The 26258-nt window shown below is 40.9% G+C and overlaps 1 protein-coding gene and 1 long non-coding RNA gene across 2 annotated transcripts; one reads left to right on the top strand and one right to left on the bottom strand.

Annotated features, from left to right (window-relative positions):
- Positions 1 to 75: 75 nt before the first annotated feature.
- Positions 76 to 8228, bottom strand: ECHDC3 (enoyl-CoA hydratase domain containing 3). Its single transcript, XM_040547214.1, has 5 exons — positions 7927 to 8228; positions 7559 to 7680; positions 5239 to 5336; positions 2333 to 2533; positions 76 to 766 (listed from the first exon to the last, which is right to left on the bottom strand). The coding sequence occupies exons 1-5, from the start codon at positions 8058 to 8060 to the stop codon at positions 437 to 439; spliced, it is 885 nt and encodes a 294-aa protein (XP_040403148.1). The 5' UTR covers positions 8061 to 8228; the 3' UTR covers positions 76 to 436.
- LOC121064946 lies at positions 8222 to 24368 on the top strand. The gene is made up of 6 exons (XR_005816823.1): positions 8222 to 8953; positions 10063 to 10293; positions 16730 to 16842; positions 18442 to 18565; positions 19230 to 19322; positions 21410 to 24368. It is a non-coding gene; the product is annotated as an uncharacterized LOC121064946 (long non-coding RNA).
- The last annotated feature ends 1890 nt before the right edge of the window (positions 24369 to 26258 follow it).

Raw genomic sequence — 26258 nt, 5'->3', positions numbered from 1 at the left:
TGGGCTAGTCTTACAGGCTTTTGTCTGTAACACACTGAACTGCATTGGAATATAAGTACTCCACCACCTCTGGAATGTGTCCAAACCCTTTAATTCTCTATTAATAACAACCAGAACTAGGGAGACAGGTACTAAACAGGGTGATCCGAGTTCTCTCTCAGTCCATGTGATTCCATACGTAATCTGGGACATATCAACCTGATTTTTGTAGCACAGCATTCCTTCTGAAACCACAGAAAAGATTCATTGCTGAAAAAAATATATATTTGGTTTGATTTTTCTTAAAATTTATTATATATACTTAGAAATAATTTATTGTGGCTTTGGCATAGGTATGATAAGAAATTTAACTTTCAGAAAGAACAGAAATATAGTTCCCAAAGGCAGCTGTGTGAAGAATCACGAAGCACAGCTACGCTTAGCTTAGAAACAGTATTCATTTCTTCTCATCCTGAGAATGTGACCAGACAGGCTTACGTTTCTGAATAAAGGCTTCAATGCCTTCCTGCCCATCCCTCAAAGTCAAATTGTCTACCATGACCTGAGAGGTTATTTTGTAAGCAGTATCAAGGTCCTGTGCCATCTGTCTGTAGAAGGTGGCTTTCCCCAGTGCCAGGACGGATTTGCTGCTTTTGCATATCTTGCGAGAGATTCTCATGGTCTCTTCTTCTAGCTTGTCTTCTGGTACCACCTTGCTGACAAGCCCGTGCATTAAGGCTTCGTGGGCAGAAAGAGGTTCACCCGTGAAAAGCATCTCTAATGCCACCTGAACAAGAAAAGATACCACATTAAGTCAATTCCACTGCTGTATCGCTTTTGTTTGTCTGGGGAATTTCAGTCTCCTCATTCAAGTACGAGTTACTCCTTTGGCAAATTTAAGATTTAAATCTGGCTCCTTAAACGGCCAAGGAAATATTAAGAGGTTTCTACACGAAAAGGAGTGGGTCTAGAGCTGGCCTTTTTTCAGACCTGCCCATGACTGCAGCTGTCCTAGCTTAATGCTTCTGTTGTTTCTTTGCCTTTTTTTTTCCCCCAAAAGCCCAGAATCTCTAGTGATTGCAGTAGGAATCAAGAGAGATGTGGATGGTCCACAAAGTAAAATAACTGAACTCCGTATTTTAAGCAGAGCTTGGAATAATAAATAAACAAACACCTAATAAGTCAATGCGCAGTTTTTGAAAATACCTTAGTTTAAGTTTGGTCTGGGTGTTTTTAAGTGTGTCCTTCTTACAGCTCCATCTACTTCAGTCTCCTGTTGCACTCAGTATCTTGTGCTTGAGGTTTGAAATTAAAATATCTCCCAAGTGCTCACTGACCATTCAGTGTTATTTATCAATGAGATTTTTTTCCACGACTCTTCATGCAATTGACTGATACCCAGAATCGTAAGAGCTGATTATCCTTTTGGTATCTTTGCTTTGGTAGCTACCAACAATGGCAACATTTCATTTGATAAACGGTAAAATCAGCGATCCTGAGCACTGTAGGGAACACACCTGCTACTTTGAAGAGTGGCACAGAGAAAACCACATTCCACAAATTTTAAAATGGTAATTGTAAAAGTCATAAATACTAATTTAGAAACAGTTATAACTGCACACTGTAGTACAGTTAAAAAACAACAACAAAACACACAAGTTGTATTTGAACTTGATAGTCATACAAGATAGGAAATTTAAATTTGAAGATTTTATCCAGCAATTGGACTTGTCCTTACATCTCAGCAGAACCCTGCTGGGCTTGGAGAGCCTGTCCAGACAAATCTAACAGGATCACAACTTAACATTTCTTTTCTCAGTTCTGGAGGCTTTACAAGTCATACTACTGCTTATGCAGTGAGAAATGTATAGTAACAATCAGTAGGACACAAACCAGGAAGAAGGTACGGGAGGGTTTTAGACGCTATTTAAAGCATCTTGATCTAAACGCAGGCGGATCGTGCTGGTAGTGAAATGTCACTGCCTGGCCAGAATTGATACCTCGGTGGAATTGATATCCTGAGCTTGCAGGGGTTTCTCATCGGGGGAGGACATCACTGTCTAAAGCACAGAGCTGTCTGTCGGAAAGCAGAGGGCTCACTGAGCTGGCGTGCTGCTGATACGAGTTCCTGCTGATTGGAATCAGATCAGTAGGAAGCTGCTTTCCCTAAGCAGAGGTCGTCCCGTTATTACTTTTTACCCAGTCCAAAGTGTTATGAAGACGTCTTTGTCAATGAAATATTTTGCATGTTGTACTGCAGGAAGATGAAGTTAAGGCAATGGCACTAAAACTCCTAGCAAGGGGAACCTACTAATTGCAAAATTAAAAAGGAGTGCCTGCAAAGGAAGCCTACCTTTCTTGGAAGAGATCTGCCCAAGGCCACAGCTGGTGTGGAGCAAAACAATCCGATGTTTACTCCAGGAGTAGCAAATTGAGATTTCTCACTCGCCACCGCAATGTCACAGCTTGCCACTAGCTGACAGCCTGCTGCTGTAGCCAAGCCATTTACTTGGGCAATCACCGGTACTGGAAGTTTCTGGATTAAAGTCATAACCTGCACGCACAGGAGAAAGTGGTCGGTTAGTCCCTGAAGTTACGTCGTGGCTGTTCTAAAGCTTGCACCTGCTTCACAGGCCTGGTATCACGGTGTGCACTTTCCAGTTTCATAGACTGGAGTTTAAGTCCTCTCTGCAGAACCTGCTTTAGCGCTTTAATGCACAAAACCACTGCTGTTCCAGTCGCTGCTCAGCTCTATGTAGCCAATTACGTAGGTTTATGTAGCCAATTTTTCCTATTGGTGTTAGACTTAGGATGGGTAAACACTCCTGTGCTTTCACTCTTGTAGCTTTCAGAGGTGGGACATCCAGCTTTAGACAGGTGAAGTTAAGAAAGACATATTTGTCTAGCTCTTCTAACTCAGGTTCTCCTTACAGTAGGGATCATCAAACTAACCTAACTTTAATACTTCCAGATAGAGAATGCTATTTAACTAATTCCTGTCATTATCTAGATTTTAAAAATTATCACATTAGCACAGCGTAGCAAGATAACAAATTTTAATTTTCTATTTCAATTTCTCCAGTAGATGAAGCCTAGCAAATGTTATGTCACTTAGGTGAAGTTACCTAAATTCAGTTGTGAATTTGTCTTTGTCTCACGTTTCCTTTGTTTAAAAACACATTTTCAGTGCATTTTGAGAAGCAGACAACTGAAGAGTAACAGTATGTGCATGTGTGCAGAGAAACAAGTAAAATACTCTTTCTAGTCATAAAAATTCAAAGTTAAATGGTAAAATGAAATGATATGGTAAAATGAAATGGTAAATGAAAAAAATAAAAGCCCAGTACCTATGGTTTTGTACCTGAAAAGTCTCTGAGGAAGTGATGTTTCTAGCTGTTGCACACTCCTGTGTGGAGAGTTCTCAGTTCTCAGATAAAGCTAGCAATACTATATAATGCAGTATTATAGGCATGGAGAAACAGAGGCACAGCAGCTGAAATGACGTGCATATGGTTACCAGTCACAGACAAATGTCGAAGCCAAAGCTCCTGAAAACCAGCCCAGTGCTCTGGACCCCCCTAGTGCAGGATGTAAACATGTTATTTAGGGTAGGATCCATTCTGCTTAACTTAGGATCCCAAATAAAGACTAAATTTCTTTCTCTATTTCTGTTTGCTTATAAAATGCCATTAATGTTTATGAGCAAGCCCATACGGGGATACTAGTGAGCTGTGTTTTATAAGAAACTTAAATTCCTTTGAGATACTCAGGTAGAGGTTGTGAAGTACTATTATCACTATCATCATAAAACAGATTACATCAAAATGTCATTTCACCTCTTACGTTTCTTCCTGAACTTGCTTTGCCAGTTTCACAGAATCATTTAGGTTGGCAGTAACCTTTTGAGATCATCGAGTTCAACGCACCCTACTCAGGTAGAGCAGGCTGTCCAGGGCAGTACCCAGTTGGATTTGGAATAGCTCCATGTCTCCAAATTTCATGGTCTCAGGAATATTTATCTGAAATAGGTATTTGTAATAATGCTCCCTTACTAAACTTACTATACAGTAGGGCACCATTCTCAGAAAGATAGCTAGGCATGTTTTTAGCTCTATACATGGATATTCTGTTATATTTATTTTGCTTTTTCTCTTTATAAAAACAAAGATTAGCTCGTTATACTTATCATAAATCCTGAATATACAGCTCCAGAACTAGAGATACATACAGGACAATTTAAATTCTTCTGGTCCTTGAAGTGAGAAATTTATCAACTCTTGATTTCATGCTACATGCATGAAATAAGTTTTTTTTTTTTCTTTCTTTCTTTCTTTCTTTTTCGTCTGATCCTTCCTATTCTGTGACTGAAAAGCTGTATGGTTCAGTTTTCCACTGACAATATAGCGGTATTCTGCCCCACAACTGCAAAATCAATATTAAACTATTGGTTCCTAAACTATTGGACCTTGACTCCTTTCTGATGAAGGGACTAACTTGTCATTGAGTCATATTTGTGCTTAGCTCTTTGTAGACAGCATACCAAGATGAAATACAGACAAAGCTGCAAGGATGATTGCTATGTCTTATACCAAAGGGCCTTCAGTAGTAACCTTCACTCCATGGCTTTCACAGCATTAAATATTAGCAATGTTAGCTTGACAACGTGTTTAGAGATCATTATTTCTTCTGGAGGAACTAGAACAAAAGGTTTCAATTTTTTTTTGTGGTCACACTAAGCAGGATTAGGGGGTCAAATTCTAATGCCATTAAAATCAAAGGGGTTTTTGCCATTCCCTCTAAAGGCTCCAGGAACCACTTTAACATCCCAACCTTCAGGTCTGTGCTTCTGCAATAAGAATGAGATCTTGTATGGTCTGCTGACTGGGCAACCAGAGTCAGAGATGTATTCAGATCTTACTTTCACATTGTCTACTTGATGTTTAAGCTGGTCTTCAGTTATTAGCTAGATGCTGGGAAAGATCCTTTGACCACAAGTGGTATGAAGTTGGTTATCCCTGGATTTCTAGGAAAGATATTGCCCAAATATTCAGCTGCAAGGAGAACTCGATAAAATAAGGAACACGCCATGACTTCACCCAGTAGGAAACATGCACGCTGGCATTCTAGGATTTTTATTTGCACATAGAGAAACCCAGGGAAAACATAAGTTCACCAGGATCAGGTGTTAACTTAAACCAGTATCACTGCTTGCTCTTAAAACCAGGCAAAAGGGGGTGGCACTTAAGAAGAACTGCTTACCTCTGCACATACTGCAAATACTTGGGAGTGATGCTTCACATCATCTTCACTTGACAGTTCCTTTAAATCATGGCCAGAACAAAATACAGGGCCTTCAGCTGCAAAGAATTTCATGAAAAGTCAGTCTGAGCTAATCAAGAAACCAAGTGGTGTATTAATACCCCATTTAAAGGTATAAAGGTGTCAGTGATCAAAAAGAAGTAGATTGGAGAGGGAGTCTTATGCTCAGTTCCTAAATATTGCCTTCTGAGCTTTGTAATACCTTTAAATTGCTGCAATAAATGATTTAACCACACTAATGTCAATAAATATTTTAAAGGCTGTTTTACTTCCACTCCAAGTTAACTCAGTTAAAAATAAGGCTCTTTACACCTCTCAGCCCAGTCTCTTTTAAGATATAGTACTGAACTGCTCTTTGGTACAGTGTAAACTAGTTGGCTGCAGTGACAATGGACTGCTCTGTTCTCAGACTAACAAATATGGTTATTCCCTATTTATTGTACACTAATGATTAACTTTTACAAAATAAGCAACAAGAATTTTGTGTTGTGGTGTTTAAGACAACAATGGAAAAAAATGTTCTGCTAGAGAAGAACCAGAAGGGCTGTTATGGCCTCTGTTCCTCCGCTGCTAACACTCATCTAAGGAATCCCAAAAAGCTTCTCCAGGGTTTGGGTAGAAAAAGAGCAAGATTCTGTAGGTCTAAATTCTGGATTTGCTTTCCTCAAGTGGCAGCTAAGATCAAAACATGCTCTATTGATACACTATCTCTACAACAGTTTTCCTTCCTCGTGAGACATCTGCCGTAAAAATAAACCAATCTGAAGCTTTTTAATCCTTCAGATCTCCTCAGATATTTGCATGGGTGCGATATTTCCATCTACAGCTATGAAGCCACCACCTTAGCTATGCATTTGCTTCTTATGAATCAGCTTATGAATCAGTCTGTCTAGCAATAACCACACACCAGCAATCAGCTCACTGGATCAGCAATACTTTATCTGGAAATTTAATCACATCTGCATTTGCGCCTCATTGAAGGGGAATCCACTGTAAAGTCTGTGTTAAAGATTCAAAGCATCCCCTGACAAGTCTTTTTCTTGAGATTTCTTGTTTTGCATTTCATTCAGCAACGGAATTGGAAATCAGCAGGAACATGCAATTTATTTTTAAACTGAAAAACAAACAGGCAAGAAAAATAAAACAACCAAACTGTATTCACAAACTCCCAGAGCACTGCATTCTCAAAAAGTAACCTGAAGCATCTTACAAAATTTGTAACTGCTATTTGAAATATTGAATATATATATTTGTCGTCCCTGTAAAGTTAACTTATTTCCACTCTCATGTGCATGCACACTTATACATGAGCAATGTTCTCCTCTCAGTACAGGAAATTCAGCATTCAAAATTATTAAACCTATTTCTCCAAGATGTTTGGAAGGAGAACAGGGGAAGATTATCTTAAAATGACAGAGGAAAGAAAATGGCTTAAGAACATCTCAACTTTTATTATCTTTAAGAACTCTACAGGTTAATATCTAAATGGAAGAAAGTCTCTGAGAGATAAAGTTTTATATTTGCAAGTTACAGGTGACTGCAGTATCAATATTATAGTCTCTTCTTCATTGGAGAGTTTTAGAAACAGTTTTGACAAACCAGTGGCAAAAATAACAAAGTCTGATCCTGGCTTAGAGCGGGGGAACAGAGCACAAGGAACCCTTTGAACCCTGTTTACTACAATCTGTACCTGCCACTGAAGGCAACAAAAGTCATACAAGCTCAGCCTGTTTCTGCATGAAAACCATTACCTAGGGGTGTTTGTTCTTTAGTGTAATGACTATCAGGACCTGGATTTATTGTTTGAGCTACTGTTCATATGTAGTTTTAAAAACAATTATTTCACTTACTGCTTACTTTTACAAAAGGAAAACGAAAGCTTATCAACTCTGTAAACACACCAGGCAACCTGACTGAAATACTAACATTTCGAATACTGTTTCAACAACCTTAGATGTGTTAATTATCAACAGAAATATAACAGAACCTAGTCAATTATTAAGGCTGGTTTCAAGAATGAGGAATTAAGTATATGAAAGTGGAAAGCAGGATGAATATAAAAGGGCAGCGAGGTCTGAGTGGGGAAGGCTCATGTGTGATACTGTTTACGTTCCTGGCAGGCTGTAAGAAAACGGTATGCAAGTTCCTTCCTGCCCTGTTTTCGATAATTCAGTGATATTCTGAGCTTTAAGCTCCATATTATCCTGTTTCTTCTTATTCTCTCAGCCACTCCTTCTCTTCTGTGGAGTGAGGGCCGTACCTGAAATGATGATAACGCGGAGCTCTTTGCTTTTGATGTCGTGCAGCAGGTCCTCCTTCAGCGCCTGCAGCATGGAGAGGGACAGGGCGTTTCTCTTCTTGGGGTTGTTCAAGACAATGCTTCTGCAAAAAGCCGTTGAATACAGAGGGTTACCGCAAGGCAGAAACAAACACAAAACAACGAGCAAACATTCAAAACGAATGATGAACCCCGCATGTCCGCAGTGTGTACGCGGGAACTCCGCGAGACTCCGCGCTGCGACCACAGCCTTCCCCCCGAGGCCCGGCTCTCAGAGCCCCCCCCAGTTTCCACCCACCCGCTCTCAGAGCCCCCCCATTTTCTCCCGATTCCGTCTCCCCCCAGCTCACCGGACCCCCTCGGCCTGCCGCCTCAGGGTGAGCTTCTCCGGCGGGGCCGCGCTGCTGCTGCTGCTGCGGCAGGCTGCGGCCACAGGCCCGGCCAGGCGCCGCCTCAGCCTCCACAGCCTGGCGGCGGCCGCCATCGCTGCCCGGCTCGTTACTGACCCCTAGCCCGGCTCCTGCCCGGCCTGGAGCTGAGCCCCGGAGGCCTCAGGGCGGGCTGGCAGTTCGGGGAAGCCGGCCCTGGTCCCTTGTCCCGCGGGGAAGCGGCTTGACCCGGCTCGGTGCGAGCCCCCCCACCCCGCTGGGCTGGGCTTGGCCGGGCTGGTTGGTGAATAACGAGTGAAATGTCTGACCGGAATGTGTCCCCCCTGGAGCCTCAGAAAGGGGAGATGTGCCCTGCTTTGGGGTTTCACCGAGCAGGGAGGCTGAGGGCTGCTCAGGAAGGGATGAGCCGTGTTCCCTCCTGAGGCGTGAGGGGACAGAGTAAAACCCTATGCACCTTCCCCCGCCGCCCTCAGCTATTCAGTTCTCCAGCCGAAAAAACAGATTTCCCCAATGTGTTGACTCCCAGATGAATAAAAAGGGGAAAACAAGAAAGAAAAGTGGGAAATTAAATGCAGTGTGTGTGAAAGGGACCAAATAAATGCCATGGTTCCACCAAGAAACAGACTAATGTGCGTTACAATATACAGCTCGTCAGTTCGTCACTGCATCTTGCATGTAAAGATTTGGAAGACATATGTTGTACTGTGCTCTTCTATGCTGCAGATGTTAATCACTCCCTCTTTGAAACTGAGGACTGCAAGACAAGCGAAATATCTTCTCCAAGATTAGCCCGCACATTACTAACACAATCTGGAGTATGGTCCACCTCCTCACTTTGAATAACCCACTAGATATATTCTTCTGAATTAAGTGACAGATATGGGACTGAGAAGGGACTGGGATTATCGATGTGTGATAAAACCACTGGGACTTCCTTGGACACTCTTGTCTTGGAAGACCTGAGTGGGAAGGTGGCATTCATTAATGGGTATGTTGGGGGTGTTGGAGGGCCAGGGGTACTAGAAAATACTGGCATTTTCACTACATTTTCTACATTTGCATTTATGGCCATGGGATGAAGATTAGGACTATGCTGAGAAAACTTGTGACACTTAACTTGGAATATATCATTAACACAAAAGACAATTGTGTTGTACAGAAAGAATGAGATTGCTTTGAGGCCTAGAGTAATTGGCATGGGATGAAATTCAGTGCTACAGGGTTTGGGGTCATATACTTGGGAACTAGTATCATCTTTCATTCAGTGGTTGTGGAGAAGCACTTAGGTGTCCTAATTGGTTCCACAGTCATTCTGCAATCTGTATGGTGCATCCAAGAAACAAAAAGGGAAATGAGATTTTAAGAGGTTTGATTCAAAGCATTTTAGGGACATATAGGTAAATGTATATTCACAGCTTGTTTTGATTACTGCATATGCTTCTGCTCATCCATGTTCAAGAAGCCAAACAGAAGGAGGTGCAGAGAGAATAGAGTCGAGTGGAGACTCTCTGTTATGAGGTATGAAAACAGTGGTTTTTTTTAAGTCCAGCAAAACAGCTGAAAGAACACAGGGCTGCTCTCTCCACAGGGTGGGCATTTTGCAATCTGAGAAGGCAAGAAGCTATGCAAGATGGAGAACTATGCTGGCACTATTGGAAGTGGCTGTAAACTGAACATGAACATATTTGAGCTAGAAATTAAGGAGCAGAGTTACAGCTATCAGAGGACTCAGACTGTGAAACAGCCCTGCAATGGAAGCTACACTGATATATATATATATATATATATATATATATATATATTTTTTTCCCTAAGATGGAGCTCAGCAGGCTTCTGAAAAAGGTTTTAGGATGCACTTTCTTAGGTTATCAGAGAGATGGATTTGGGGGGGTGGACCCCTTTCTTTCTGTCTTTCTGCTGAACCCCAAAGCTCTCCTTTGCCACTTCTTATTGCTATGCATAGTAAATCTTTTTAGTCTGAGAAATGTGCAACTCCCTGCAGACCCTGATTACTTAAAATAGTTCTTCCAAAAAATGTTGCTTTGCAATATAACCTCTCACATTTCTTTCATGTTTCTGTTCTCTGTTTACTCGCAGGAGTGATGACCTCTCTTTCTTCACACCTGGCTCAGGCAGTCCTCCTGGGAAAGAAGCAGCTGTGTGGATGAGGCAGCTAGCAAACAGTCTCATCTGCCATGGGATGCTGACAAGCTTGAGGACTGAGCAACGCTGTTCAAGGAGATGCAGGGTGCCCCAGTTGTGATTCCCTTGTCGTCCTTCCTTGTCACATCTTCTCATCACGTATCCTTTCCTAAAAGCTAGTGGAAGGTATTAGTAATTCAAACGTTTTGTGCACAAGTGAATCTTCATTGTTTGTGCTCCATTTTCTGTCAGAGCCATAGGTACTGTAAAATAAAATAGATATATGTCCAGCAGATGTTCTCTGTAAATGTAAATCTGTGTTCCTGCTTCCTTATCTCCCCATTGATGGGCTTTGTGGCTCTACTGTAATAGAAATAGTGGTATGTACATTTTATAAATGTTGAAGGACACTGATAGATCTGAGAGCTAGGTCTGGACTTGACTTTCCCCATTTGCGTATTAGCATTTTCATATGGTTTGTGCTTCATGATCATTCACTGAAAAGTTCTTCGAAATTTTACTTTAATATGTGAGGAATCTGTGGCAAAAAGTGCCCATTTAGAACACCAGATCATTCTAAATTGATCACAGCAGTTCTCAGAGTCCTTGCTTGGCACGGCAAAGGCCAACACACAGAGAACATGACATGTTCCAGCTCTGGGAGGAGTTCACATTTCCCTGCAACACTGGCCAGCAACCTCTTTCAATCTGTATGTCTTCAAAGTTGGTATTGTGAGTTGCAGTCTTTTTTTTTTTTTTCTTTTCTTCCAGTTCCCTCTCTTACTACATCTTGTTGTTCTCTCCATTTCCAATTAAATATATTTTTCGGTCTTCTCAAAATAGCTTGTTTTTAATATAGCATTTCCAGCTCCCTGGAAATTCTGTTCTTTTTCCCTTTGATTGACAGCCTCATGTTTCCTTTCACACCCTCCTCCATCACAGATTTTTTTTTGGCTGCAGCTTCTCCAATGTATTAAACAGACTTGCTGCTGCCTTCTCGGAGAAAGTGTTGAAAAAACTTTTCCAATTTCAGACAGCTTTCCTTTTTATAGCATTTGCTAGCAGCATTGCGGTTTTGGCTGAGTTCACACTTCCAACTGGAGACAATTAGGAGCCAGGATTGCAAGTACCAGACAGGGCTTTTCTAACCTTTATCTTTATTGATCTTTCATATAAAATAAAAAGGGAGACGATAAGGGACATAATGCAACTTTATTTTTAGATCATTACAGAAACTTTTCAGGGTTTCACAGGGTGCTAGGAAAAGACGTTTCAAAATTCAAGTGTGTTTAGTTGTCATAATGCACTCTTGGCTCCCCATCCTAATGTTGTTAGGTAAAATGCACAGACAACAAAGACAGCATACAGAATCCCCTTTTTATGCGGCACAATCATTTATTTATATTTTTATTTCCTTGGCTTTCAGTGATCCCAGATGTGACACCTACCTTTTAGGACTACCTGCTTCACCCCAATGGCCTGTGGTGGCCAGTATAAATAGCAGCTCATCCCAGGGTAAAGGCAGACTTTGTTGAGATGAGGCTGAAATGTAAAACTGCTAAAGGGAAGCTGTATGTGCATGCGAGCAGTATGCATACACATATATGAACAGGAGTAAATACATACATAAAGACACTTCTACCTATTAATTGGGGTGCTGTGATGAAAAAATGGGACTAGTCTATGGAACATAAGGCAGGCATGTTCCCTGCTGAATTTCATGCAAATTATTTATCTTGAAACGTACCAACCTGCCATTCCCAGAGGATCCTGTGACCTGATTTTCAACACTTCTGAGGGCATTCAAATCCTACTGGGAGCCAGTTCAGCACCTTTAAATCTCAAGGACTGCTTAAATTCTGGTCAGGTGTGTAGCAGCTCCACAACAACAGGGAGAGGAAGGCCCTGTTCGTAAACCCAGGCCAAAGAAAATAATTTCTTTTCCTGCTTTGTGCATTCTGAGATAGATTAGTGCAAAATGGTTTCTCTGATGTGGAACCCTCCGGGACTACCTAAAGAAAAGATGGAAAAAGATTTTGCATATTTGTTCCTTTTAGCCAAAGGTCTCCCAGCTGAGACTTCCATGACGGTGCTGTCCATGAAACATGTTTTACTGTATTCTTAGACAATTGTCTGCATTGGTATTAAGACAGAAACAGTACAGAAACTTCAGGACAGTACTCACTTGGACTGGGATTTTCTAAAGGCATGATGCCTTTCCTCTGCCCATTGCTGGAATTCATATGGTATTACTACCTAACTTTACTTGGATCCTAGACTTTTTTTTTTCCCTTTAAAAAATGCATTATTCTAATTTATGTTAGTCACAGAGAAACATATATTCATATGTTCATATAACATATATCATATATTCATCCTCTAGCTGAGGACTAGCTTCTTTCTAATGATTCCAAATCAGTTACAGAATTAATGTATAGCATACTATCATAAAAGCTTAGTCTGTACTCTAAGAGAAAGTGATTTTTTTTGGTCATTGATTATTCTGCTAAAAGAAAGGGCTCGAATCCAGTTTTAACTCTGTAACTACTATTGATATTTTGTAATAAACTGAACCAGGGTGACTAGCTCAACACCTGTCACTCCAGCCAGGCTCAGATTAGGTATTTATAACATTGCCTCCTGTAATTCTATTTTGCATTCTTTCAGCAGACGAGGCAGTGTCCTGTTAGGCTCTGGCATTAAACATAAAGCTCCCGGTGTCATTACTGCTGCGAAGCTCAGAGCCTTTTCCCTGTCACTGTGTGGCAGCACTGCTCCACATAACGCATGCTGCCTCTTTCCCTTCAGCTTGGAGATCAGGTGAATGATCAAAGCCCTTTTGTTACTAGACGTCTCCCTGTTCATCTTTATTTGCTGGTTTTCTCTTATCCTCCCCATACTCGTTTTTCATCCTTCATTGTCCTCAGAGGTTTTAAAGTGATTCATATTTCCCTGGCTTTCACATTGGATTTTTCTTAGGTGCCTTCCAATTATGAGATTCTTAAGATGTGAACAAGGATCATCATTATGAAATAACATTGGATGCTATAAGAGACGATATAAAGGAGGCATTCATTCCTGTCCTGTGAGTATGTATCTTGAGGTCTCTGATTTAGATACTTAACCTTGCAAGGCTGCCTACACAATCGATAGAGATGCACGCTCCTCCGGAGGGCTGGTCAGAGCATCTCCATGAGATGCCTGCTCCAAACGCCTCTCAAGGCTGCCTGCTTCTCTCTATCGATTGCGGAGGGAACCAAGGGAACGCAGTCAGATGCCTCTGGCAGATGGTGCCAACGCTCCCCTCGCCCCCACAACAGGGTACAAATCCTGATCTCATCCAGGTACCTCGCGGAAGAACGGAGCAGGAGAATCCTCTGAGCCCGGCTGTCCTCTAACCTTGTGTCTCAGGGCTCGCTTCCAGATGTCAGCGACTCTCTGCCATGGTTACTGCTAGAAACATCGCCGTGAAAGAAGATGTAAATCATAGCTGCTTGTAGGTGTCCAGAGCAAAAGTTTGCCTAAAACGTCCTTGGGAATAGCCACTTTTGCCTGCTGGGCTTTTTTCCAAGTTCTGCAAAGGGCAATTCTCACCACAAAATTACACCCTCTACCCACCTTGCCCTCCCCTCTGATAGTAGCTTCTTTCCTTTGCAAAATACGTTCAATTTTCTGGGCTCTTCCGGTTCACCTGTTTCCTGTCCTTTGGCCAGTTTCCAGCTCAGTGTATTCTTTCATTCCTTTTCTTGCCACCCGATAACAACCACCAGAGATATTGTATTAGAACTGGGGAAGATATTCATTTGTTTTCAATGAAGTAGGATTTTTATCCGATACAAATACCAGAATCTTCCAAATGAGTGTGATTTTTATAGGGAAATGGGAGAAGCAGCAGAATCCTAATAGATAGCAGCTCCTACGGGCAGTACCAGCAAAGTCAAAAGTTTCATGGGGATAACACCAGTAAAATTCACCTTGGCTAGAAGATTTAGTGCAGTCACAGAATTAATTTGGTGAGAAGCTGAAGCCTGGCATGTCAACACTAGGTGGGGGCTGGAGGAGGAAGGGGTCCTCAAGTGAAGCATTTCTTGCCAGGGGCTTGATCCAGAGCAGCGATCACTAACGGGTCGTCGGCGACTCAACCTGTCTTCGTGCTGAACATCTTTGTGCCGTGTCTGATGTGTCAGCCAGGAGGCAGGACAAGGAATCACCAGAAGCTGCTGACTGCTTGTGCTTTTTCTTCCCTTGGATGTGAGGAACAATGGGCTGGAATTTGGGCTCAGACCATAAATCAGCACAAGGTCCTGATGGGGACTGCAATACATGGTCTTTTGGGCACAGGTGACACAACCCCAGCAGCAGCAAAGCGTAAAATCCTTCCTCCTGCTGAAACCCATAATCTATAACCCATTGATCTTATCAATGTTTGATCTTATCAATGTTTACAAATACCTGAAGTGTGGGAGACTGAGGGATTTGGCCAACCTCTTTTCAGTGGTTTGTGGGGACGGGACAAGGGGCAATGGCCACAAAATGGAGCCCAGGAAGTTCCGCCCCAACATGCGAAAGAACTTCTTCACGGTGAGGGTGACGGAGCCCTGGGCCAGGCTGCCCAGGGAGGCTGTGGAGTCTCCTTCTCTGGAGACATTCAAGGCCCATCTGGACGCCTACCTGGGCAGCTTGCTCTGTGGAACCGGCTTTGGCAGGGGGGTTGGACCCGATGATCTCTGGAGGTCCCTTCCAACCCCTTCAATTCTGTGATTCTGCAAAAAAAAAACACCCTCTCTGCTGTGGGAGGATGAGGATGGGGTCCATCAGCTTACAGTGCTGAGACACAGCTCCAGCTGGAGCCAGAGCTGTATGAATCTGGCATGTGAGAACCGACAAGCTCCGATCAGAGTCACATGGCCCAATCTGCTGGCTCTAGTACCGTCAGGGTCAGGAACTGCTGCACTATTTTATCTTTTCAAGGCCACACGTGTTAAATTCACAGTGCGCTGGCACTAAGGAAGGGGCGACGGCTCGATACAACACAGCTGTCTGATATTGTGGAGAAACATCCTGTAACTCTCTGTGTCAAGGTGCTCGTGTTCCTGTTTCCAGGCAGAGGAAATATTAATACATAACGAGCGAAGAAAATTATTCTGTATTTAGAGTATACTAACCCACAAATTAAAAGGGACTTTTTTTATTTAATAATAAAAGTTTATTTCAGTTTTATTTTTGAAGGAAAAAGAAGGTTCAGGGAATTATGTTATCTGCCAGTTGCCCAGATCTGTCAAGGAGGTGAAAAGAAAAACTTAAAAGTTTCAGGAAAATTTTTGCTGAGTGGAACAAAAGGCAGCAATTAACACTTGCTCCGAGGAAAAGGCAGCAGCGTGAGTTCAGTGGCCGTCTACCTCATGTGATGGACCAGCCAATTCACCAGCATGCATGTGCCAATTGATCAGCATAGCTCAGAGCTAGACACAGCTCTACCTCTCATGTGTCAAATACAAATACTTTAAAAGAGGGGATTTTATCCAAGAGGAGACTCGTGTTGTTGGGACAGCGCGGTACTGAATTCCAATTTGTAGAAAACAATCTTCACCTGTTCTGTTGTCAAAGAAATAGCTTGTGATGCTATGTCCCTAACACTTTGAGTCACCTACCCCCTTACTGCCCCCAAACCCTCCAGGTCTCCCCATCGCCTGCCCATTAATTGAGCAAGATGTGCCGTGATGTGAAGGGTGCAGGTTGGTGGCAGGTCAAACCCAGCAGATGATTGCTGAGTGAACTCTGCAGCCTTTCTCTTATTAGGGGCGATAATTTGGGTCTGTATCTGGCCATCAGTGCTCTTAAGACAGGTGGATACTGAAGATCACTGAGAACCCTAAGCTGCTGTCAAACGTAGCTGGAGACAAATTGTATGATCCGATTTCCAAATGAAACCAGGCTAAAGTAACCTCCACAGTAATGCCAGTCTCCTACATTTAAAATTATTCTTCTGTTTTCATGAAGAATGAAAACTCCTGCACTACAGTAACACTGCAGTAAACTAGTGATGTTCATTACGAGGTAACTTTTATTGAGAGCTGAGCTTATTAGCACTGGAAGATTCTTAATATGGCAACGGACTTATCAATTATCAATGACTGTTGTAATGAACTAATCATATTAGTGATTTTTTAGAGTTCCATTTATTTTAAACAGCCAACTGGCTAATTTATCTTTGCTTTCATTTTCACTTTTTCATTCTGCTTGTGCGAGAAACTTTTGTTTGGGTTTTGAAAGGTAGCAGGAAAGAACGTGTGCACACTGATTTTCTCCTTTATTCTCATCAGAGGCAAGGAAATCAAATGTTTTCCTGATTTACAGCCTACTTAATCCCACTGACATTAATTTACTTAAATCTGGGTACATCACTTTTCCAATGAGATCTGTACAATGTGCAAAATAGGAGGGTTTGGTTAGCTGCATTTAAAAAACTGTACTTTAATATGTCACTTATTTTAAAACATGGCTACCCACATCTCTCCTTCATCAATATTGATGCGCTTAGTTCTGGAGGTAGACAAAAAAAAGTCATTTCTACCTAGTATATTATTTAAATTCCACTTTCTTTATTTCTTTCTTGTTTCAGTAGTACCTTGGTGCATGGCTTTTGTGCTAAGATTCTTGACACGTTCAGCCCTAGGAACCTGGGCACCTCAAGAGCTTTCATGGAGACGAACAGCATATATTTGGACATCTGAGGTAAAACAAATATGTTTACATGAATTAATTGTGGCTGCGAAGTTTTTCAGGTTCTTCGTGCTTTTCATGAAAATAGAAATTTGGCTGTTGACAGTGGCATGAAGTTTCATTTGAATTGCTGAGGACGTAGCAGAGTCTGACTTGCAAGACAGCTTAATCTCAGTCCTGTTTGAAGTTGACGGCTGGATTCTTACTGACTTCATTGGCACAGCAACTCTCAAGCACTGAGACTGGTGGCAACTCACGACAGTCCCTGAAGACTTCACTTTCAGCTTTTGGATGGACAGCTCTAATAAATCTGTGCAGGTTCAGGGCCACAACAGTACAAAATGGAATTCAGACAGCATCTTTGCTCCCCAGCGCTCCCAAAATTGCAGAGCAGTGTAAATACATAATTGCACATCTTTTTGATACTAAAAGACCAAGCACTTTCATTCGGTGCACATTAACATTACTCAGTAGTCTAGGTCTGGGTCAATCTATATAAGTGAAATTACAGGGACCTTAGGAAGGTAAATCATGTTTATTACATGAATGCATAAGGCTGAGAAAAGAATAGGCTCCCCCATACAAGACACTGTACTCCCTGCTCTAAAAAAGCTCGGAGCTGGAGAAAAGCAGCTTGATTTACATACACAAAGTGAAGGTAGCAATGTGATAATAGTAGACATGTAGGCTATGTAAGTATGTTGGTGATGTGAGACTAGTTGTGAGAATATAAATGGAAAGAAGGGAGGGTTGTTGGAGTAACAGTATCAGGAGGGGAGCAACAGCCAGTGAGCATGGGTGAAAACTGAGCCAAAACTAGAATGGTTCTGGGGGTGGCTGTCACTCCTGCCTCTGCAGCTGCTCTGAACGGTTGCTTTTTTCACTTCTCAGACTTGGTTCCCCCAGAAATGGGGTCTGCTGTCATTTTAGATGTAAGCCAGAATATGTATTATTTTTTTTTCTTTCTGAAGTTTCTTTTTAAGTTGACTAAATGCATTTCCAGTAACATACTGAAAATATTGCCCCATATCTTTAAATTTAGGAAACCAAGTTAGGTATTTACAAGCTAAATTAGAGCAAACCTAATGCTAGTTAAATGAAATGTGGCTGCTCACAACCTCATGGATAATGTGACAGAAAAAAAAGAGATGTTTTGATGCCCCCTTGTTTCTTCACTACATCAGCTCTATGCCACCTCAGGATTTATCCTACACTGTGGGAGTTCTCATGTAACACATTGAGCTGTCTGTTTGTTTCTTCCATCTGCTCATATCTGCTAGAGTAGGGATTAGAATTCATCTTGAGGAATCCCCATTTTCTTTTTATAGCTCCACACTGATTCACCATGGTAAGGGGTTCAGGTATGAGAAATGTTGCAGGCTGTGAACCACATCCTGCTGAGCTTTACACCTACAGCTTCTTCTCATTCCCAACAGACTGACGTGCATCCAAGAGGACAGTTTGGTCCTGTTCAGGTTATTAGATCTGCCCAGCTTGATATTGCTCAGAAATAGTTCTGTAGATTTTGGATGCCTGTTATTATGATTAGGAGTCTCAGTAGGAAGACACAGGCTTTTGACAAAATAATAATTCTCCTCTTCATATCCTCAGGCCTACAGTTCCCCTTTCAGTTATGTCCGAATTTGACAGCTGGAACAAAAGAGCTCATCTATTTTATTTGTATGGAGAAGTAATTTGTAGCTGCGTTTTGCCCAAGATGCAGAATAAACCAAAGGTAGTGGATTTTTTTTTTTCCTTGTTTTTTTGATCAAAAAAATTTCTGCCCCACAAAAGGAAATAAAACAATGTCTGATCCGGCAAAGAAAACTGTAAGGAATAAGATATTATTTTAATATATTTTAAAAAAAGATCCAATTGCTTAGAAACTTTAGGTATAGCGGATCCAGCTGGGGGTAGGAGAATGCCACAGATGAGCCCATCTCAGTGTCCCTTCCAGCTATGTTTTCTATGATAATATGATTGGGAAGAGGATAATTATCAGCAATATCCAGTGTGAACACAGGAGCAGATTTGGAGTGCTGCCTGATTACAAGGTATTTGTCTAACACTCATCGTCATTGTATGAGAATGCCTTAATTAGCACTGAAAACATTTAGTTACATAGACTATCTCTGGTAAAAATAGATTGTGCTGCTGATGTTTTTTACAGTGCATTAAATGCTAAGTATTTAAACCCACACAGGCACACTGTGTCATCACCTGAGAACATTAGAATCTACAAATCCCTGATTTTCATTTGCAACTGAAATACTAAGAATCATTAAGATGAATTGTTAATTTAAGGTATCAACCACACAGCAGATTTCAATACACGGTAAACATCTTCTACTCAGTAAGGACAAATGATCACAAAGTGCGTTTTATCTACTCAAAAACAGGTAATCAGCTTATAACCATGAAGAGGACAAATGATCCTGATCTATTTCTACAAAGGCAGATCCTGTTCTGGCTTCTGAGCAGCTGAGTAGGAGGTATGTATATAAAGATATAAAAAAAACAGGAGACAAGATACCGGACATACAGAACAGATTCCTGTTTGGCTCATATACTGATTTATATTCAGTTCTCAGTGCAGTTGAGATTATGTTTTCCAAACCCTTTGCTTCTCTTTAGTTCATCAAAGTTATTCAAATCTGGATTTGAAACCTGTGTTTCTACAAACTTGACTGGGAGCAGATTCATTTACCTAATGTGAAGGTTAGGCTCAGCCCGCAGATTAAGACACCTAAATTTAGGTGTCTGCACGTAGGTGTTTATGTGCGAGGTAGCTGTTGCGGCTCCCGTTGCAGCAGTCAGTGGAGGTACCTGCAGTTGGCTAGCTTAATAGCACTCAAGATTCATTGAGCATCTAGATGCCTATGTGAAGGTACGTGTTATCAGGTGTCTCAAGGTGCAAACCGAACTTGAGCTCAGGTACTTATAAAATAGACATCTAAACCTGAGCAGGTATTTATCAAGTGGCTTCCCAGTATAATCAATGAAAAAATGGTCAGTAGAGCTTAGGGTGTGATTAATCTGATCAAATATAAATGTCTATTTTATAATGAGGTGAATCATGACCTGAACTCCTTTGACGAGCTCTCCAGCTACTCTAATGGGAGCTTAGACACCTGGCTTGCATATAGGCACATACATTGCAGACTAAACTTACATTTGTGTGATCAGTCTGCTCCACGTGGCTATGAAATGATCAGATCATCTCGTCTGCCTTCCTGCATGAAACGGGCTGTAGAACTGAGTTAAGTAGTCTCACAAAAATGTGGTTGTGACCCCACTTACCTATGGCTCACCCAGAGGCTCTGCACGTACCAGGCATTTCCAAGCTCTTCTACAAACTCTATACAGGGAGAAAAAAGATTCCTGTCTGCACAGCAAGGGGGGTTCCACAACAATACCTTCTTCCCATGGGAAGGAGTTGGGGGGTGACTGATGCAGGGCACAACATAATTAAGCCTCTGCACTTCAATGCAAATGTTCTAGAACTAAATTATCAAAAAAAAAAAAAAAAAAAAAGAAAAAGAAAGATGCAGCCTGTGTGAGAGATTTTCATGATTGTATGGAAAATCCAGGATGTATTTTAAGTGTCAAATTGGGTGTCATTCAATTAACTGATACAATGAGTACATTGGCCCTGTCAGAGGATATTTCTAAGCACTTTTTATCAACCAATTTTAGTGGAGAGACAGTACAATGAACTAACTCAATTTTCTGTCTTTTCCCTTTATCTTAAGTGGGAGCAGCACTTTGTATTTCCCATCGCCTCCCCTGCTTCTAATTAAAATTCAACTATGGGTCAAATCTTTGGCTGGAAAGAGTGTATGCAGACCAGGCTCTGCCTTGTATTATAAAGTTACAAAAACAGGATGTATTTTATTTGACTGGAGTGAACTTAGTGGTCAGGGGTCATTTTCATTTAAGATATATTTTTTTTCTCATGGTTTTCAAATGCATTCTGTCTCTTAAAAGACAGTGAAAATAAGATGCATTTTTCTCAGCATTTTTTCTTAAGGATCTCAAGGCACTTTATTGGCAGTAGTTTGCTAAATCTTTCAGTATCCCTACACAGTGCACATATCACTGCTTGTTTGATCTTTTTCTCAGGTTTCAGTCTTATTTCCCTCCAGTGTGAGGGAAGAACCTAAGTGCTTCCCAACCTGTAATTACTAAGAAGATACAAACATCATATGTTATAATGTACTAGTTATTTTTTTATGTTACTTTTTTTGTTGTTGTTGTTCTTTGTATCTCTCCCCAAACTGAGAATTGGTAATGGGTTCTTCCTTTATTTGAGTGGCATGCCATACTTTTCCCTTGTTTTTAGCAACTCCCCAGTGAGTCTCCGGTTTGCCCTGTTCCATTCATTCCCTCTGAAGTTTTGAAAATTCGCTTCAGGAAGATTTCATAATATGAGCTTAAGGAAAATAATATAATCTTGCTTTAAAACACTTCCTTCCTCTGTTTTGCTGATGAATTACAACAATTCACAATACCATCTGGCTAGCAACTGGTACGGGACTTATTTCATTGTTTTAAATGTATGTGTTTCTTTTGGTTGTAGAGCACATAATACGAGGATTCCCTAACTGCTCTTCTGTGATCAGAGAGGTCCATGCTGCAACGTTAGATCAAGATGTTCCTGAACTATTGCAAGTGGGCTACAAATAGCTTTGGAAAATGATCTGTAGTGGCATAGTGAATTGGAATGTGAGTCCTGTGGTGGAGTATGAAATGGAGGTCTGAATTTTGCAGCTTGAGGCATTTTCTAAAATCAGAGAAAAATGTGCAGAGAAATATAACCTTATCCCATGTAAGTGGACAATATAGAAACTTCTTAAGCTCGTAGATCAAATTCAAAATGAGAAAGGAAACTGTTTGTCGAATCCAGCTTTGTTGTTACTCAGAATAATGGAAATATAGCTGGTCTAAAAGCTTTTATGAACTTTCTGTGATCCCAGTTTTGAGGAGTCTCACAGAACAGGGTGGGAAGTTGGGTGGTGCTGGGTAAGATAGCTTCCATTCCAAAATCCAAGTGACAAACTAAGCATGGTACAGTTCTGAATTTAATCATGCATTGTCCAGGAGTGTTGTTGGTGATATGATGGGGAAGTGCAGCACCTGAACTTCTCATCAGATCATTTGAATCACTTAATGCATGAAGTGAGTAAGACTACAGGATTTTCTAGGTCTCCCTTCAAGCATATTTGATGCATATGTGAATATCAGACATTTAATACGTAATTTGAGACCTGATGCAGTGTGGATCCTAAGGTGGTGCAATTCCAGTGAAATTACCTCTCCTTACCCTACACCAAAAATTCATTTAATTCATTTGTGTGCTGTTGTCACAGGAAAATGAAGAAACAGTCAAAACAGTCTCTAGTGATTATGAATTTCCCTACAGCCATTACTGTAACGTGAACGTTGTCCTCTAAATGCACAAACTATTTAGCAAGAGAAATTCACTGTCTGTCCCATGAACAGATACTAATCTTTAGTGTCAGTGCTGCTCCAGCCAAAACCTTGCAGACCAATGTCATGTTTGGTGTTGATTTTTTGATGCAGATCTTTTGATCGCCAGCTTTTTCTTATAAGCCGTGGCTTATAATAAGAGACAAAGGCTAGCTTCGCATTAATGACACAGCAGGTAAAGTTCTTATAATTTATTTTTAGTCCCCCAAACCATCCTAGTCTTTAGATTTAGATTCTTTAAAGCAACTGTTGTTCAAACATGATCTTTTCTTCCATGTTGCTTCCTTTATACACACTCATATAATTTCTGTATGAACTAGAGCATATCATAAAGCTGTGTCATATTCTTTTAATTTTTATACTGAAGGGTTTCCAATGGAACCTAACATAATTAGATTACGTGTAATCTCTTCCCATTTTGATCCTATTCTCAAGAGTGTTTGCAAAGAAGCTTACTTGAGTCTTAAATGCACAACTTTAAATCGTGCTGACGGTGATAAGGGAAGCACACTCTTAAGAAAATATACTGATGTGTAGGACAAAACCTCATGACTTTACGAAATGAAGTAGGTATCTCCATTGGCAGTGTCTGTTTAGAGAAGCTTTAAAATCCTTGACACATGTTTTTTTTGAACTTCTGCACAAAACCTGTAACACGTTGATTCAGAGTCTTTCCCTATCCAGTTCTCCCCTGAATCACCACTAACCCTTATTAATATCTGCTTGTAACAGGGGTCCCAAAGAGATGGCATAGTTTCTATTAAGGTGTCAGCCTTCAAGATAAACTGCAGTTTAGAAGTATTTTCAAAGAGCTATCACCTTCCTGGTAGTATATTAAAAGAGATTATGCATTGCCAGAGACAGCAAGCCTTGTCAGGTCAGGGCAAAACAACATTTTAAGCCAATTGGCTCATATATCTCAAGGTATGTTTGTCCTTGCACAAACTCACTTTCCCCTCAGCCCAGTATTTAAGAAAATCCACTTTTAATGATGTTGATCGATCTGAAGTATGGTCATATTGAACCCCACGTATTATTCTCAGGTTAGGGAAGGAGAAAAAATTCCAAATGGGATAGGAAATTATTGGATTATAAGAAATCTTTGAGGAAAAAAGCATTATCTTTGGTGTTTAGTGCCTCATCTTTCCTAAAACTCTACTTTGCATGATAATTTTGTGATGGAATAAAGCTTGTTTACACTCCATGGGTATTTGCCAAACATTTGGGAAGATTTGAGCTGCTTTACAGCCTAAAGCTGGCTTTGTTTGCCAGAGCTGAGGGGTGCCTTTAGTAACGACAGTCTCCCTCTCTAAAGGGTCCCGTGGCTTCCTTACAGGATGAAATTGGGCAACTGGTTCCTAGTAAGACCCGGTGTAAACACCAGCCCCAGCAGCATCTGTAAATGCATTTCCTTCATCAGTCAGGAATCTGCGTTACCCAACAGTCCCCAAATTTGGGCAGTCTTACTGCCAATCATGTGATGGCCCTACCACTGGAAATGAGCTCAGTTGCTTACGGGTGGGAAACATCCTGCAAGAGCTCAGCCAGACAGTAGTCAGCCTGTTTTGTTCTACTGTTGCCATATGGGCTTGGTCTGGGAAAAGATAAATGGATAAGACTTCCATTTTCCCTGGCAAGCTATTTCTCCAGCTAGAGCTTTATAGGTAAGCCTCATGCTGCTTTAACCTGAACAGGAGACCGAGTGAATGCCGAGTGGCTCAAGGCAACGGTGGAAGAATGTGCTTCAAAGCCTAACCTGCATCCCTCATTTCGTTCTGTGCTATATAAATTCCATATTACATGGAGCCTGGGAAAAGACTGCAAATACCCTGCTGCTGGAAAAAAAACCACCAACAACAAAAAAAATCATCTTTTATAAAGAGCTTTACCTGAACAAACTGAATATATTTATTTTTCGTCAGTCATTTACACTTCTTTGTCTGATAGTTTCAGCAGCAAATGGAAAAGGTCAAAAAGATTTAACTTTTGCAGTACCTTAGACAAGTAATTACACCTTTTTCAGGATCCACTATTACAGCTCAGAGCATCTTCACGTTTCATTACATGCTCCTGTTTTCATTTGCTTGTAACTTGACGAAAATGTGTCTCTTTGAAGTTTTTGAATTTGTTGGTATCTAATAAGTTATGCTATTTCTGTTAACTTTGGGTTACTTCTGACATACTGGCGGTTATAGATGAATGATAATAAGTTTTACTCTAATAGCGACTGTGCTCTGAAAACTGTCTCTATAGAAGTGTCATGAAATTCCGGGTTCCTTACTGCAACTCTATATCAGACCTTCAGGGTTTACAAAAACACAAACTTACTTCTATTCATTGTCTTCCAACTGCTGTCCTTAGTGTGGAAAACCACACTAAGGCACACAAAAATTTAAGCTAATGTTTTGTTCTGTTGTGCATCATTGCCAATAAATCTTCTGTCTTGTTATCTATTCCTTTTCCTTCTCTGTTCTGACTGTATTCTACCTTTCCTTGGTTTGAAAGGTAAATGATTTGATTATAGATTTTCTCCTCTTTCATCAGATCTCTGCTCCTTCTGCTGTGGGAGCAGGCTCAGATCTGGCTAGCAAGAATATAAAATTCTGATTTGGGAAAACACCCCGATTTCACGTTCAAAGACATCCTATGCTCCATTCTTCATACAACCACACACATCTTCTTCAGCCAGGTTTTCTAATTTTTGTATTTTCTATGTGCAGCCATCTTGCGTTATCTATCTAGTCAATCCACAAAGGAATCTCAGGGGAGTTCTACTACATGGTATATCAAGGTCAGTGACATTTTTGTAGTATTATTGGTATTGTGACATTTTTCAGTTCATTGAAAAACTACTTGGTATTAAGGAGACATTTTAAAATGAAGTGTATCAATGTATTGCACTTTGTTCTATGTGTACTTTTCATAGTTAACAAAAGAATACTGAAAGCTAAATCAACGTTTAAAAGGAGAAAGAAATGAGACAATTATTGAAGTACCAGAAGGAATAAGACAGAAGGAGGCTAATGGAAAAAGCCAATAAAATGCTAGAGGAGACAGAAAATTGGGGGGAAATAAAGGAAGGAGATGAAGAAAATCTGTCCTGACAGACAGAGGGGACGGAAATAGCCCCTTTCATCAGGTGGCGACAGAAAGCACTGTGTACTTTCCAACCTGATTCACATGGCAGGAACCACCAGCAGCAGGAAGAGAGAACCGAATCAACGAAATCCTCAAAATCAGAGCTGGGCGACAATAGGACTGGGTGAGGGCAAGTGAACAACCAGACCCAAAAGGAATGGAAAACAGTAGTTTAGGCAGCCAGAAGAATTACAACAACGGGCTAACCTCCCTGCTTAAATCAGACTTCCACCCCTGTTTTTAATACATCTCTTTCTCAGGATTTTCAGTACAAGATGGTGGGCTGATGCTGCCACGCACGTACAGACAAACCTCTGCCTCGCTCATCACTTCTGCAGAGCGGGCTGGTGCTAAGCTCCTGTAAACATCTATGACAAGATCAAGCAAGTGATGGACCGAAAGTAACACCTGCAGCACAGACACCACAACTTTCAATTGGGGGAAAATAAACAAAAGCAAAAGCAGCAGGTGGCAGAACAGCTGAGTACATTTAATCTTATAAAATATTGATGCACTTTACTGCATGATACTGGGAAGAATAGCCATCTGGCACCTATTGTTCATAGGCCTATAAACACTTCGTATCAAATCAGATATTTTGAGTGATATCCTTTGTAATGATGAGAGTAGGTTTTAAATGTGACAAGCCTCAAAGGTTGAACAGGGAACTGTTTGAATTTGAGAGTAATAAACAGGTTTGCATTTGTTTGGATACCTGCAGGAGCTTCTGAGCCACTCACTCTCTGGGGTATGTGGCTGCGCATAAATGGTTTATATTTTGACTGACACAGAAAAAATAT

This window comes from Cygnus olor, chromosome 1 (genome assembly GCF_009769625.2).
Source record: "Cygnus olor isolate bCygOlo1 chromosome 1, bCygOlo1.pri.v2, whole genome shotgun sequence".
Classification (NCBI taxonomy): Eukaryota; Metazoa; Chordata; class Aves; order Anseriformes; family Anatidae; genus Cygnus; species Cygnus olor.
This window is presented reverse-complemented; position numbering and strand designations above follow the sequence as displayed.

What these genes read in the sequence shown, in the direction of transcription:
- ECHDC3 (XM_040547214.1), bottom strand. Translation starts at nt 8,060, where the DNA reads ATGGCGGCCGCCGCCAGGCTGTGGAGGCTGAGGCGGCGCCTGGCCGGG. An exon ending in TATTTGCAGTATGTGCAGAG is followed by an intron (nt 2,534 to 5,238) that starts GTAAGCAGTTCT and finishes CTGTGCGTGCAG; the next exon opens with GTTATGACTTTAATCCAGAA. An exon ending in GCAGATCTCTTCCAAGAAAG is followed by an intron (nt 767 to 2,332) that starts GTAGGCTTCCTT and finishes TTTCTTGTTCAG; the next exon opens with GTGGCATTAGAGATGCTTTT.